General features: G+C 37.8%; 1 protein-coding gene across 1 annotated transcript in view; it reads right to left on the reverse strand.

Moving 5' to 3' along the window:
- The window catches only part of GLCCI1 (glucocorticoid induced 1), a 118655-nt gene extending 108177 nt beyond the window's left edge, over positions 1-10478 (reverse strand). The window contains exons 1-2 of the mRNA XM_024767020.1: positions 10103-10478; positions 9856-10014 (exon numbers count right to left, since the gene is read on the reverse strand). Of these exons, the coding sequence (XP_024622788.1) occupies positions 9856-10014; positions 10103-10478 (535 nt within the window). The remainder of the gene's footprint in view (positions 1-9855; positions 10015-10102) is intronic.
- Positions 10479-17421: the final 6943 nt, after the last annotated feature.

A 17421-nucleotide genomic window follows, 5' to 3' on the forward strand; every position in this document is an offset into this window, starting at 1 on the left:
TACTATGATCCTTTTACACATTCGTGGGAAGATCATTTCACAGGTTTACATAAGTATAGCAAAGTTCTTTAAGGTAACTGAGCAACTGAGCTCTACTAGTTTTTGTTATCTTCTAAGATACAAATATTACTTCATTAATCCAACTTATAAACTGATGTATTTAACTAGAAAAGTAAATAATTACACAAGAAAAGTCATGAGAAACTTCATCACATAGACTCTATATAACACTTTCAGTATCATAACTAACAATAAAAATACCATTTCTAATGTTACTTATGAAAGGATTCATGTTCCACACTGACTATCAAAGAGGGCTTAGAGTAAGCACAAGTGACACTGAAAAACGCCACAACATCCTGAAGGAAATGGTTAAAATGGAGATTGAAATATCTTTTCTATTATACATCACATCAGCAAACCTAGAAAATGGAAAAGAGCCCAAGAGGCATAAATTGAGAAGATACTGCACCTTGCTGCTTTGCCATGAGAGTGAAATATAAAAAGATACTATTTTGAATGCTGCTAAATTATCAAAGAATGGTAAAAGTTAAGAATCACAATGTTATGGTTGAATGGAGCCTATGATGCTTTATTATAAATGTAAAGCTTATGTTATCAAATAGGAAAATGCAAGACTCATTCTACCCAGATTTTAAGATTTCATGTGAAAGGCAATTTTAAAAATTAAATCTAAATTGTCTTAACAAAGTGGTAAGTACTTTAAGGACCAAGCAGAAGACTTACTAATGAAATAAGGTTTTGAAGTGCTATGACATATTTATATACATATCTGAGGCCTGAATCACTGGGAATACTTGCAGCTATTTTAAGTTCTGTGGACCCTAGAGTTTAGTGCCATTTAGCTTTCTCTTCACACCCCACCAAAGCTATTTTTGGCCTTTCTGTGACTTAACTGTATAAGCAATGGGATAACCCATTGTGCATGCTTTCCTGCCCCATAATTAATTGGGTTCCAAAAGCAACTTTCACCTGACCCTGAAGTCGGGACTTAGAGAGTTACATGGCCCTTTGGGCCTTCTGTGCATGCCACCTGATCTTGGGCAGATTACTTAACTTCTCAAGAGAGAAAGAGAAATTATAAAAGTGTTTTAGATTGAGTTCCAGTGAAGACTAGTTGCTGACATAAAAGCTCTGTAAATAACTGATTTTACTAAGAATCATCTAGTCTACACAATGCTATAGAAACAATATGGTACTGGCAATAGAAACAGACACATAGACCAATGGAACAGAGGACCCAGAAATAAATCCATGCATATACGGTCAACTAATCTTTGACAAGGGTGCCAAGAATATACAATGGGAAAAGGACAGTCTCTTCTATACATGGTGCTGGGAAAACTGGATATCCACATGCAAAAGAATGAAACTGGACCCTTATCTTACATCACGCACAAAGTTAATTTGAAATGGATTAAAGACTTAAATTTAAGACCTGGAACTATAAAACTCCTAGAAGAAAACATAGGGAAAAAGCTCCTTGACATCAGTCTTGGCAATGATATTTTGGATATGATACCAAAAGCACAAGCAACAAAAATAAACAAGCAACTAAAAAAGCTTCTGCACAGCAAAGGAAACAATCAACAAAATAAAAAGGCAAGTTATGGAATGGGAGAAAATATATGCAAACCATACATCTGATAAGTGTATGGTTTTTTGGATATATACATTTGCTATGTCCAAATATATATGGAATTCATATAACTCAATAGCAAAAAATACAAATAACCTTATTAAGAAATAGGCAAAGGATCTGAATGGACATTTTCCAAAGATGACATATAAATAGCTAATGAGGGTACACGAAAAAGTGCTCAACATCACTAATTACCAGTGAAATGCAAATTAAAACCACAATGAGATACCACCTCACACTTGTTAGAATGGCTATTGTCAAAAAGACAAGAAAATAAGAAGTGTTGGTGAGGATGTGGAGAAAAGAGAACCCTTGTATAACACTGGTGGGAATATAAATTGGTGGGAATGGAAAACAGTATAGAGGTTCCTCAAAAACTTAAAAATAGACCTATCATATGATCCAGCAATCTCACTTCTGAGTATATACCCACAGGAAGTAAAATCAGTATCTTGAAAAGATATCTGCCCTCCCATGTTCTTTGCAGCATTATCCACGATAGCTAAGATGTGGAGAATCTATGTGTCCACTCACAGAGGAATGGATAAAGAAAATGTGGTATACATATACAATGGAATATTATACAGTCTTTTAAAGAAGGAAATCCTGCCATTCACAACAACATAGATAAACCTGGAGAACATTTTGCTGAGTGAAATAGGCCAGACAGAAAAACAAATACACAGGGAAAAACAAAAACAAATATGACCTCACTTACGTGCAGAATCTAAAAAAGTCTAATTCATAGAAGCAGAGGGTAGAATGATGGTTGCCAGGGACTGGCAAGTGGGAAAAGTGGGGAGGTCAAAGGGTACAAACTTTCAGTTATGAGTAAGTTCTGGGAATCTAATGTACAGATGGTGACTACAGTCGATAATACTGTATTATATACTTGGAATTTGCTAAGAATAGATCTTAAGTGTTCTCATCACATATCAAAAAAAAAAGGCATCATCTATGTGAGGTGATGGATATGTTAATTATCTTGATTGTGCTAATCATCTCACATTGTAAATGTGTACCAAATCATCACACTGTATACCTTAAAATATATACAACTTTTGTCAGTTATACCTCAGTAAATAATAAACTTACTTTTCCTTTAATAAACTTACTTTTCCTTTCCATAGCGGAATCTTTTCCCTACACAACCAAACTCTTAAAAAGCCCACCTATATCATTTTAAAGATAGAGAAAATAAGATGCAAACAGTTAAGAACTTACTATAAGTCAAATGTTAGAAGTGGAAATATAACCCAAGTCTCTTGACTCCAAATCCAATATTTTTCAGTATACCTTTCTGTTTCTAAGCCTTTTATGGAACCATTTGGAAAATCATTTCTTTGGTCTTTAACTTGATAATTAATTCTAGAGAAAAAAGCCAGGTTATTCCATTAAGGAATAAATGTAGCCACACACTGCTTCATTCCACCTTTACCAGAAATAAGACAATCCCCAAAGCAAATTTATAGAATCAGTTATAGGGCAACTCTAGTTGTCAGTCAGTGCTCATTCAATCTTATATTCAATAGTATCAACAGCAATTATTTTATTAGGTATATCATAGGTATTAATAAAGCTAATTAAGCCACAAAGAGTTCATTCATGTCTTGTTTGTTCTGCTCAAGAAAACAATTGTATAATAATTTTAGAAAATGTTTCACTAAATAATTAATATTTTAGTAATATAAAAGTTAAAGTTAGCTATATGGACTATTAACAGAAGTTTACCCTGAGGCCATACTGGCTTAATAAGGGGATATTACTGTCCGTAGTTGATGGGTATTTTATCTTTAGACACTAGGCAGCAAGTTTTAGCACTTTTTGCCTTCTTGTTATGAAACATCCAGAAGTTTAATGGATTTCTGAATTCTAATAACTTGGAAGACAATTCTGGACATCAACCTTCCCAGACAATAATGGATCTCACTAGTTTCTTTAACTCATCCTTATTTTTGGTGAGCCATTATTAAGGTTCACCATAGTTGCATTTCATTAAGTTACAAATATACAGAGTTCAAACCCACAAATTACAGTGATAACTATTAGCTCTTGGTGGGGCTAAAGTAACCTAGTACCAGTTGCCAGGACAATCCCTTGAGACCAGAATCTCTGCTAAGTAATTCCTGAAGCATCTACCAGTTTACCACCATGTATAACTAACTTTTAATAATCATGGAGAAAAATACTTCTCACTATAATACGATTCAAGAACATCACAGATTCTAGAAGTACACAGGGCCAGATACAACCAAGTCCATATCCTTGACCCCTCAGGAACCAGGATTTCTCTCACACACGCTGTTGCTCATACCCTCCTCTCTCTGTCTCTCTCCCTCTCTCTCTCTCGACACATTTTTAGACATCCTGAAAATGTCAAAGCACACCCCAGCACAGTGTAATAGTGCTGTGGAACCAATAGAAAACCTCTTCTTTAGTAATTCTTATAGCTCAGAAATCACAGCTGATGACCAATATCAGTCTCTTTTTAATTAGGAGAAATAGGATAATCCTGTGGAATGAACACTGTATCTGGAATCGGAAGATATGATTTCAAATCCACTTTCTTGATGAATGAAAGAATATATTGCCTTATATATAGTAAAGCACTCACATGTTTTCTTCCTTTGTACCTACAACAATTAGAGATACAACATAATATTGGGGAGGTTATTGAGTTATTCATGAACTTGCCTCGTCCTGCAAGCTGCCACAATAACATTCACCTGAGGTAAACAACACTGCTTAAAGGTATCTGCCATGTTTGTTCCTACAAAAATGAAATACTAGAAAAGTATTTTTCCACAGTTTGTTCATAATTAAGTATAATCCTGTTTTCTTTAGAATTACTATAAATCCATTATAATTTGTTTTGCAGAATAAGCACAAGTATTATCCTTCTAGAATCAACTGGATGATCCATGGAGTCATGGTCAGTTCCAGGGGTTCAGATGTGGGGTAGAAAGGGAAAGAGATTGGCTTCTGGCTCTTCCATCAGTTTCTCACTCAGGTTTTTCACATCAATAGGTGAGTAGTGTTCTCTCTTTCCTCCACTTAACTTTTGGCAAACCCAGTTAGAGACCATCATCAGATAAGCTCAACCTCTTGTTAAAATAAATAGAATATAGGACAGAAACAGCATCAGTGATTTGGTTTCTTTGACATTTAATGAGAGAACAAAATTATATATTGAAGACAAAAGACAGCAGTGCCAGGCACAGACCCAGGACAGGTGCTGTGAAAAAGCCTATCGTGGTGGTGTCTGGGGATTTAAACTCTGGAGAAAAGACTAAACTAAAATTAAGAATAACAAAGTCATTAGTATATACTTCTTGGCAGATTATTAGCTGTATGTGGAAGCTTTGATAAAACAGGCTTTTAGCAATGTTTTAAATTTCAGATTTAAGAAAAATCCTCTCTTACTCGCCATTTGTTGAACACTGCTGTTTATTTCCATTGTTATTCATTGCCATGGAGCCCAATTACTCCTTTGTTTTCTTATTCACATTTAGTCCACATTATCACAAATAAAAATCACAAGGATACCATTACCCTTCAACACTTCCCCAATGTATAAATCCTAATTTGCATTAAATCCTTGAAGCAACATACGTTGCAGTGAATGAAATGTCCTTCTGTAAAAAGCACTGTAAATAATGAAAGAATTTTTAGTTCAATATATATACACGACTTTACATACAGCTAAACTGACCAAGGTGCTTTTATACACCCTAGGTATACAATATTCAATATGCTTAGAATAATAGTTATTCGAAAGGAATATAATCTTTGAACATAAAACAGTTTAAGAATAAAAAAACTTCTATAAATTCACTTATCTATTCTGCTATTAACCCACTGATGTAGAAATTTTACGTACCATAATTAATGGGAAAAATTAATGAACGCTACTGATACTCAGTGTACTTCTCAAAGGCTGAAAACCTTTCCCAAAAATCAGTATCTGAAACCTGTCTCTTTAGGAAAAACAGTCAAAGCTTTAACTGTTTTCAGTCTAGTATAAGAAAGCTTTGAAGCAAGTTAACTCTAAGCACTCAAGGAAAACTATTTTTAAAAGTGGGGGGGACAAACGGAGGACCTTAATTTTCAACAGTATCGGCCTGAGAAGTAACTTTATAAGAGAATGTCTGAGTATCTTTAAAAAGAGAGAGAAAAAAGTAATTAAAAATGTTGGAAGTCCACAAACTGAGCATAGCAGTAAAAATGACTCAAGAGGGAAAATTTAATGAAAAATAAAAAACTGAAAGCAAATTAATTGATCAAAACACAGACACACACACATACATGCACACACAATGCAGGCAGTCATTCAGCATTATATGCTAGCTGGCTTTGTATTTTCTTTTAAAATATAATCATAACTTCTCAATGTATAAAATAAGGCTCTCAAGGTACTCATGAAAAATTCTTACCAAATTTCACTCTAGAGTTAATGATATTAGGCATGTTAAATCAGGAAGCAACACATGCTATTTTCCACAGCAGGAACTATATAAATTACAAGCTCTTCCATGTTTTTGTTATTAGGTTTGGTACACTTAAAAATAAGCGGTATTCTACATCGAGTGCTCTAACGCAACTGTTTTTATATCTTTTAGAATTTATATTTCATCTCAGTGCTCAATCCTTACAAAAAACCACAAAAAGACCTGCAATTGCTATTTACTGTCTTGCACAATAAAATTGTATTTGCTCTGTTTTTGAATTCATAGGTTTTGCTTTATGAAGTTTTCAGAAAGAAGCAACTTTATTATATTTTCACTGTTACTCATGATTTTAGCTTAAAGATCATTAATTTTAACACTAACATCCTGCTATATTCTCATTTGGGTTGTTCTATTTATCTCAAAGGTAGACTTATGTATTACCATTACAAAAAAATAACTATTTGCATAATACTTTATGATTTTACATCTATTACAAACACATCACAGGGAGTCTGAGGATGCATTCAGTAGCTTGTCATTCACCACTTCAAGACCCTTCAGAACTAAACAAGGAGGAGGGTGACATTTTGCTAAAGGCAGAAGAAATGAATATAAATAACAAACTTTGAAGTTTTAAAAATACAAAAGAAAATTTTAAAAATGCAAACAAAAATATGATCATATGCATAAACAATATAATTTCAATTTTTAAAACTCCATGTCCTCTATACAGAGCAAGGTGTTTGGAGATTTATATATCTTCTATTATGATACCCACTGAAATTATCTAAAACTGTGCTACAAAAATAAAGAAAATTACCACCTTCTTGCTAGATTTTATAAATATCATATTAAAATTGTGCCTATTTACATAATTAAGCTTTTCCTCAGCCTTGTGAAATAATCTGAGTATCATTTCTTTATTATTCTAGACTTAACCCTATAAATGTGCATATTAAGAATGTTTCAGAGGGAGATAATGATCTAACATGTTAAGAAATTATGTTGTCTCATAACTTCTTCTTGGTAAAACAATTACAAAGAAAATTGTTTACATCTTCTGTATTTTATTCCATAACCACCAGTCCAGATAAAAAAATACTGAATGCTGTTATGTCACCTCTAGTCCAAATGCTCATAGCACTTGAAGCTTTTTGTAAGCAATATGCTTCTATACTAAACACATATCCCTGAGCCACCACCTACCTAATTTAACAGTTTTAAATGTACTTTCAAATACAGCGTAATACCATCTTAAACATACACACACATACATACATACACACACACACACACACACACGGAGTGTGCAGAAAAGGAAGGAGGTGGAGAGCAAGAAATGGAGCACGTTGTTGTTTTTCATTCATGCAGTATAGTGATGTCAGTGTCTGCAGCAGCAGCAGCAGCGGCAGGAGCCTTGACCTGTGGAGGCTACAATCCACTGAAGTCAGAACCTTGCAGAATTCAAAAGAAACTGAGTAGATAATTGTTTGAAAAATTGTTCAACTGTTCATAGCATGAATTTTAAATAGATAAGTAAAAAGAACAGATTAGTTGTATAGTTTTAACTTAGGTAGAGAGGAGCAAGACGGGATGTGGAGAAGTAACAGAAAGGTAATATCATCAGGGAACTGGGGGCAGAAGAACCTACATTCAAAATCATTTCAGTGTAAGAAACTGACAAAACCACCTGGTGTTAAAAACAGCAGAAAGGCCTCTTCTGTTCCCAATACAAGCTCTCTGATGCAAATCTGTCTCCTGAACAACCAGAGTCAGAGAAGTGTTTTCATCATGATTGCGTTAAAATTGCATTAAACTCAGAAGTGACATACTACATAAAACAAAGAGGACAGTTTAAGCCTGGTCACAAATTTCATTAAAATTACTTGATGATGGACCTTGTAATTCCTAAGCAATTAAGACTTTTGAAGGATGCAGAAAAACAAGTTGTACTATGATCTGTTGTAAGATGTGTTTATCAACAAAAGGGGAGGAGGTACTAGATGACCAATATATTGTTGCAGCAATTACTGAAACTACTCACTATGCCCACAAAACCCTCTGAACACAGTCTTTCTGCAGTGCTTATTTTATGGCTCTTACATTAGTCCCTAAAAGAAAATCTCAAAACTCAATCTATGTACTGTTGAAACTAAATCACTCAAAAATTTATGTAACTGCTGCCTTCTTTTCATTCTGTTACCTCTCATTTCATACAGTTCTAGAAAATGTGCAAAGGAGTTGCATATGGCATTAATCTGTTAGAAAATGGTGGCCTTTTCTATAAAATACAGCCAAAGATGTGTGTTCAGTTGCGGTCATTATTAGGGCGATCACGTTGTTTTCATTCATTCATTCAGGATTTGCTGGAGGATGTCAGTTTCTGTAGCTGGCTTGACCTGGGGGAGGAGTGGGGGAGCAAATTCCTTCTGGTGCATACTGATTACAGGATGTATTTCTCGGTGCTCCTGTACACATACCACTGCACTACATCCTACCCTGCCTCACCATCAAGTGGTCTGAAAACAAGGGCCTCAGCAACATGCTAATTACGGGTCAGAAATATTAAAACAAAACACCAAAACTGCAATCTATCTTAACACAATCACTTTCTCCAAGTCTAAGACCTTCATCAAGAAAACTCCATTAAAAAAATTACACATACCACATAAACACTGCACAGGCTCCACAGTGATTCCCTTCCAAGCAGAGATTTTTCCCCTCAGTATGATCCGTTCTCTCCACAATGCAGCAGCAGCATCTGTAGCCCTAGCGTGGTATCTAATAACATGAGCTACTCCTCCCTCCTTTATGGGTTTTACATCCTTGTTTTGGCTAAACTTCCTTTTCTCCCCCAGAACTAAACTAGATCATTCACCGTGTCCCTAAACATAAACCAAACCACCCCAAAACACAAAACATTAAGGGAAGCCGACAGCATCCACCAGTTCACCATTACCTTTGACACCTAAGAAAAACGAAACTTGAGATCCTTTAACAGCTCAACTGAACTGTTAAGTGTACTTAAAAATAGAAGGAAAAAAGTGAGCACACTCCACAAATAGGTCCTTAGAAATTTACCATGAAAGTCTTGAGTTGGGCATAAACTGTTTCCAGTGCAGTACCGCCCTGATGCATATGACTATATAAAGTAGAGAAAAGAGGGAGCCCCCCCCAAAAAAAGCCAAACCAAACACTATACACTTCAATTGCACATCCAAAACTGTCCCCTCTACACACCCAACAGGATATCCTTACATCATAACTGGTGCCTCCACCTCCCCACCCCCAAAAAAGAAAAAAAAATTATCCCGGTAGGCACAGACACATTATAGGAACTTTGTAGGAAAGCACAAAGAGGCTGTAGAGATTACAACCACCACCTTATCTGCTGCCGGAGAGTTTGTGTGCGTGTTTTTTTAAGTGTTTCGCCCAGCTCCTCCTTCCCCCACTACAAACAGCAAACACATGAGTGAGCTAATCAGCTCTTAAACTGAAAAACCTTTCGATACAGGCGAGTGATGGAAGATAAAAGCTGAGGGGCGGCAGGAGGGTCAAATAAAAGTTGCTCCGCAGTTTGCTCATCCAAGCCCCGCAGCGACCGCAGGGGGGTGAGGTTCCCAAAGCCACTTTCACACCTTCGATAATGCACTAGCAAAGAGAAGCCCGGAGAGGCTGAAGTTTCCACGGAGGGCACCGTCGGGGAGACGCAGCCCGGGAGGACAGAAAGGTTGGGCTCGCTACCTCTGCACACGGGCGAGCCGGGGCTCCGTCGCTCAGGTGAGTTGCTCCTCCGGTGGCTCTCTGGGGACCGTCTCGGGCGGCCCTTGGCCCGCGGCGCCTGCTCGGTCGGGGCTGAGGTCGGCAAAGGGGCAGCCGCCGGGATCACGCAGATCCGCGCGGCTGCACGCGCAGGAGAGCCCGGTAGCTGCAGGAAGGGCCGGGACCCCTGCTTCTGGGGACCTGGTAAGGGGAAAGGGCCTCGAGGTGCCTGGATGAACGCGGAGCCGCGCCACAGCAAACGCCGCCGCCGCCGCCTCTTCTGCCCGCTCCTCACTCCATAAGGCACCTAACCCCTCAACCCGTACCCCGCCCCCTGCACCGCCTCCCGGCGCTCCGGGCCGGCAGCTGCCGCAACGAGCATTCCCATTGGCTCCGTCGTTCTCCACCAGTACGCGAGTGATTGGTTTCAGGGTAGGAGTGAGAGGAGCACCTGCCAGTGAGAGTAGGCATCCTACTTTGGAGGCGGGATATGAAGGAGCGAAGAGGGAGAAAGGGGCTGTGCGCTCAAGGAGGGGCGTGAGAGTTGACAGCCTTTGAGGTGAGAGGGGGACTTTGATTGGGCTGCCCTGGGAGAGTGGGTCCATGTGTGTCCTGCGCGTGCCCCGACACCCACAGACGCGCACGCCCAGGGAAGCAGGTTGTGAGGGCTCCACCCTCCAGGGCCGTTTGTACAACTTGAGACAGAGGATGCGTCAGGCAAACTTTACTTTGCAAGTACACCTGTTCTGGTGGTGGGATGTTTTAGAAGAATCCATCCCTTCCCCACTAATTTTAGTAATCTGAGTTTTTGTGGCGAGTAGACTAATCAAAAAAATTTAAGGCCATCAGAAGCAATGTCTGGGGGTTGGATTGAACACTGGGTGGATACTTTTACAGTTATCCTATGGAGTGAAAAGAGATAATCAAATCATATGTTCCAAGACAGTAACTCTGAATTGCAGGGATCAACAAGGAATTGTACATCATTACACCATCAGTTAAATGGAGGTGTAATGGAGGGCACACCCTGTTGTCTTTTCCCAGAAGCAGGTGGCCTCTTGGGAGAAATCGTACCAGACTTGATGTAACAATCCACTGGGGTAAATTTAGTTTTTATTCTGCAGTGGAACTGAAGAGAAACTAAGATTTTGGATGACTGTCAGGAACCTAAGTTTACCCCACAGTAAGCCAAGGTTTTAAACGTTAAGCAGGAACAATTGATTGAAGGGTCCACATCAGATACCCTCCATTCGTTTCCATGAGATAAAAAAGAAGTGGGAGATCAGATTGGTCTACTCTTGGTGTCTGCCCACACTGACAGGCTTCCTCTGATTTCAGGCACTAAATGCAGGGGTCAGTTTCACTTAGAGGAGCCATCCCTCTCAGCTTCATTGTACCCTCAGAACAGAAAGCATACTAGGTTCTGTAAAAAGTGGATGAAACCCACTTTTTCTGTAAAATGCAAGAATTGCACCCATGAAGACTAGTGACAGTTCCTCACTTTATCACATAGTAGAATAACAGCTAACATTTACTGAGCATTTCATGTGTCAGCCACTGTTCTAAGAATGTTTTATGTGTTAATTCCTTGAATCCTATAATCCACAAGGTAGATACTACTATTATCCCCATTGTGTTCACATGTATTTGCTTTCCAGAATAACATTAAATATAAATGTAGTAAAAACTTTACTCTTTTAAATTTAGTATAATTGACCTATTGTATTATTTTTTCCATCTAAAGTGAACGATTTCCTCATTCATTAGGAAAGTGCCTTCCTTCATGGGGAAAAAGAATGATAAATGATTTCTTTCTGATGACTTTTTCAGAATATCAAGAACAAAAATTGACGGATTAAAATATGTGAAGGTTTTAAAAATGCTGGTAAATTTCCAAGTTGTCGATTTGATTACAGCATGGCTTCATAATAGAAATGTTATCTCTGGCCACTCCTAAATATAAGTATGTAACGACCCCAACACTTTAGATTACAGTAGTTCTAAATTTATACCAAGCCACAGTCCTAATGATCAATACCTGATTTGGATCTAAAACAACCTACCTAGCCATATGTTAAAGTCTTTCTGTGTTGTTGAAAACTGCCAACGCCAACTTAAATCAGACAACCAAAACAAATCTAAATGACGCACACAGAGAACTAGTATGATCTTAAAATACTGTGTTCAGTTGCTGGTAAGTCACCATGACCTATTTGGATGTTCAATCACCTTCTCTTTACTAAATATATCTTGGTTGCCTCTTAAACCTCTGTTCTCATGAAATAAATACTTATCTTTATGTGTAAGGAATTCAGTCTCCAAACAAATCGAAGGTGGGCTAAAATAAACTAAACCCAGTATCGGCTTTCAAATGTCCATTTGTTGAGTTCTTAACAGTATTTTATTCTTAGTGAGTTTGGGAGTGGGCTCCAAGGGTATGAAAAGAAGCTTTAGGAAAACATACTCCTCAGTAAGTCGGGAACCCCTTAGAAGGAAGTGTGGATTGCTGGGTGAGAAGAGCATTGTTACCCGACTGTGCTAGCTATGGGATGGTTAGGCCCCGTGCAGATTATCTCTATTTGTTGAATATAAGTGTAACAATCCCTGGAAATTCTATATATGCTAATGTTGGTAATGACCTCTTTACTATGTTGACCTACCTAGAAGAAGACAACATTGAAAGCGCAATTTGGTGGCATGGGAAGTACCTTTGTTCTCAGTAATCCATGTCTTGGCTGTTTGTGGAACAAGATTCCACCGTTAGCTAATCTGAAGTAGAACTATTACACTTACTTCTTGGTTCATATATGGTAATGGACTATACTTTAGGTTACATTAAAACTTGGAGTCATTGGCTATATCTGATTAATATGTAGCCCCATCTGAAGAGAGAATGAGATAACTAATGGGCCTACAGAGCTACCAAAACCTCTCTCTTCTAGTTTCATCCAGGTTTGCCAGGCTATGCATCCAAGCCCCAACCACATCTAAGGGGCAGTCCAGGCTGTCAGTATCAGAAATGAGGTCACGGCTGAGAGAGAACACTAAACAGATCTGCACTGATGTTCATCTTAAGCTGATTAAACTCTCTTGTAGGTGGATTCTTTATAGCAGCAACAAAAAGAGCCTTGCCTGAATTTTTGTCCCTGGCAGATGCTTACAGTAAAACTCCTTACTGCTTGTGACAGGCTACGTGCACCTTTGCACTAGGTGTTCCCTCTGCCTGAGCAGTTCCTACCCCAGTTACCCACATGGCTTGCTCACTCATTTCCTCCAGGTCTTCACTCAGATGTCATCACCTTCTCAATGAAAGCTTTTCTGGAAACTCTTTTTTAAAATTGCAAGCACCCCCTAGATGTTCCCTACTCTCTTACTTTTTTTCCCCAGAGCACCCATCACCACCCACCTACTGTATATTGTAATTACTTTTTGTTCTGTCCATATAGAATGTAAGAGCCATGAAGGCAAGACTTTTAATCTGTTTTATTACTGCTGAATCTCCACAATAGTGCTTGGTACCTGGTAGACAATATTTGCTCAATGTTGTTGAAAAGAGTAGCAAATTTTAACCAGTGCTTGTCCTGTGAACTAAACTGTGCCCCTCATCAGACAAAAAAAAAAATTGATAATAAGACGTATATCACTGTTGCAAAGATATAGCCACAGAGTAGAAAAATGTTCCATGTGGCTTTTGTAAACTATACAGATATTCGCACTGGGGCCAGCATTCAAAAGGAAAGCGTATCTTGTATTATGATCCTTATACAGGCAAAGTGAAAAATACTAGTCCTAGTGGCTCTTGGAGGCTCATCAGATGTTGAAAATGGAAACTGAAATTGGTAATGGAGAAGAGGCAGTTGAAATTTGCAGGAAAAAAAAAATAACCAACTGAAACAGAGAAGGACAGTTGAGGAGAGTGACATCTGCTGATATGTAGTTAGTTCTATCTCTCTGTTAGGAGCAATTCTCAACAGGCCTGTGTAAGGAAACTGAAAAATATATATATATTTAATTAAGTAGAAAGGAACATTTCATGTAAATAATAAATATTTTACTTTGTTTCTTTCCCCCCCCCATCTTTATTGAGATACAATTGACATAAAAGATTGTGTAAGTTTAAGGTGTGTAATGTAATGATTTGATATGGGTATTTAGTGCAAAATGATTAATACGATAAGGTTACTTAACACATCCATCACCTCACATAGTTATAAGCCTTTTTCTATGATGAGAACTTTTAAAATCTATTCTCTTAGTAACTTTTAAATATACAATATAGTATTGTTAACTATAGTCACCATGCTGTACATTATATCCCTGGAACTTATTCATCTTATAACTTGAAGTTTGTACCATTGACCACCCTCACCCATTTCCTCCACTCCCTAGCCCCTGCCCCTATTCTCTGTTTATATGAGTTTGGATTTTTTTAGATTCCACATGAAAGTGAGATCATATAGTATTTGTCTTTCTCCATCTGACTTACTTCACATATCATAATGCTCTCAAGGTTCATCCATGTCGTCACAAATGGGAGGATTTCATTCTTTTTATGGCTGAATAATATTCCATTGTGTATATATATATATATATATATATATATATATATATATGCACCACAGTTTTTTTCCATTCATCCATCAGTGGACACTTGGGTTTTTTTATATCTTGGCTGTTGTAAATAGTGCTGCAATGAACATGGGAATGCACATATCTCTTTGAGATATTGATTTCATTTCCTTCAGATATATACCCAGAAGTGGGATTGCTGGATCATATGGTAGTTCTATTTTTAAGTTTTTGAGGAACCTCCATAATGTTCTACATAGTGGCTGCACCAGTTTACAATCCCATCAACAGTGCACAAGGGTTCCCATGTCTCTATATCCTCACCAGTACTTATTATTACTTAACTTTTTGATAATAGCCATTCTAACAAGTGTGAGGAGGTATCTCATTTCGGTTTTAATTTGTATTTCTCTGATGATTAGTGATGTTGAGCACCTTTTCTTATACCTGTTAACCATTTGAGTATCTTCTTTGGAAAAAAATGTCAACTCAGATCCTTTGCCCATTTTTAATTCAATTGTTTGGTTTTTCTTGCTATTGCATGAGTTGCTTATATATTTTGGATCTGAACCCCTTATCAAATATGTTGTTTGCAAATATTTCTCCCATTCTGTAGGTTGTCTTTTCATTTTTGTTGACTGTTTCTTTTGCTGTGCAGAAGCCTTTTTAGTTTGATGTAGTTTCACTTGTTGATTTTTGCTTTTGTTGTGATGCTTTGGGTGTCATAACCATAAAATCTTTGATAAGACTAATGTCAAGGAGTTTTCCCTATGCTTTTTTTTTTTAAAGATTTAATTTTATTTATTTTTGGCTGTGCTGGGTCTTCGTTGCTGTGCACAGGCTTTCTCTAGTTGTGGCTAGCAGGGGCTACTCCTCATTGCAGTGCATGGGCTTCTCCTTGTGGTGGCTTCTCTTGTTGAGGAGCACAGGCTCTAGGCGTGTGGGCTTCAGTAGTTGCGGCGCGTGGGCTAAGTAGTTGTGGAACACAGGCTCTAGAGTACAGGCTCAGTAGTTGTGTTGCACGGGCTTAGTTGCTCCACAGCATGTGGGATCTTCCCAGACCAGGAATTGAACCTGTGTCCCCTGCATTGACAGGCAGATTCTTATCCACTATGCCACCAGATATCCACTGTGCCCTATGCTTTGTTTTTAAAAGAAGTTCAGAAGAAGCAAGAGAAAGAGGGGATATCTTGTTTTTTAACTGATAAATATCAAAAGATTAAGTATGCAGTTATTCCTACCTGGATAGAAAATACTGATGAGGACCACTAATTTTTCAGCTTTCATCTCCACAGCAATTCCTATTGCCAACTATGATGCCAGGGGCACATCCCCTAAGCTGATACATAAGTAGAGTTTTATCATTTAACTAAAAGACTATATTGTACAAAGCCAACACATTCAGAGGCTAAATAAAGATTTGGGGACCAGAAAACTGCAAATATTCTCTCTTTGCTGCGACATTTCATTTGTTTTAGTTCCAAACATGGTGTCAACAGTACATGAGAGCAGTAGCGGTCCTATGAAGAGACAGTGCTTGATTATCATAATACTATTTTTTTTTAATGAGAGTTTAGAGTGATTAAAATGTGTCGATTAATTTCCTCCTCTGTGACTGAATTTTACTTTTTACCACATAAGTGTGTTGAGTGACTGCTGTTAAGGTGTAATCAACTCATCAGCAGTGCTTGACTAGAGAAGTTATTAAAATTATTCTAAACTTTTTATAGCACAGTGTCCTACCAAGCATCCTATTGAAAAGGTTTCCAGTGTCCTACCAAGCATCCTCTTGAAAAGGTTTCCAGTGTCCTACCAAGCATCTTATTGAAAAGGTTCATATTAATATATTTAATAAGCCTACATGAGGATTTAATAGCAATAATACTAGCATCAGGCCTTAGTAACTCCTCACCAAGTCACTTATTAAATGCCTTCAAAGTGCGACATTCTTGTATACTCTGTAAGGGATCCTTGTCTTCACACTTTGGTAAATTGTAGTCTCTCAGAGGTAAAAAGGTAATTTCTACAGATAAAGGTAGAAACCATGTCTAAACACAGGTCTTCCATAAGAGAGATGCAAATAAAGCAAATGGAAGCAATGGGAAGGAAAGGTCACTTCTGAGGAAAGGCTTCAGAAAAGAAGAGTATGAGGAAATCTTGTCACTAGGGATACACAGAATGTGTTAGGAGATGATCGAGCAGTCTGCCTCGACTGATGGTTAATGGAAGATAAGTCTTGGTCTGTTGATGACATGTCATGGAGGTTGCCAGGCAAGTCTTGCCATTTATCGAGTATGCAAGGAGGAGCTGTTGAAGATTCTTGAGTGGGTGGGGAGAATATGAATGGAGCTGGGCTTTTTGAATATTGATGCAAGAATAGTTTACAACCTGGATGGAGACTGTAAACTGGACTTTGAGAATAGTCCATGGGAGTTTAGGTAATGAGAGTTAGGGGAATGATAGGGGACATGGAGGGGAGGAAAAGATGTAGGTGATACTCCTTCTTAGCTGATGGACCTTGAAAGTAGGACATCAGACAACTCTGAAGCTTCAGGCTTGGATGCCTAAGAGGATAGTGGTGGCTTTAACAGGAATAGGGAGCCAAGAGAAGGAGTAGGTTTGGGAGAAGATAATGAGCTCATCTATAAATTAGAGAACCAGAGGATATTCAAGTGGAGACAGTTTTTTCCTTTGTTTTATTGGGATATAATTGACATATAGCACTGTATAAATTTAAGGTGTACAGCATAAAGACTTGACTTGCCCATATTATGAAATGTTTACCGTAACTAGTTGAGTTAACACTCATCATCTCATTTTGATACAAAGGGAAAAAAGAGAAAAAAACTCGTTTGGAGTTTTTAAGAGCAGTTTTTAAATGATAGTTGAGAAGAGCATATGTATGGTTTGGAGGGTTATCCATGTACATATGATAGTTGAAGCCATGGGCACAAATGAAGTTGGTGAGGGAGAAAAGTA

Source organism: Neophocaena asiaeorientalis, unplaced genomic scaffold (genome assembly GCF_003031525.2).
Source record: "Neophocaena asiaeorientalis asiaeorientalis breed wild unplaced genomic scaffold, Neophocaena_asiaeorientalis_V1.1 scaffold70, whole genome shotgun sequence".
NCBI lineage: Eukaryota > Metazoa > Chordata > Mammalia > Artiodactyla > Phocoenidae > Neophocaena > Neophocaena asiaeorientalis.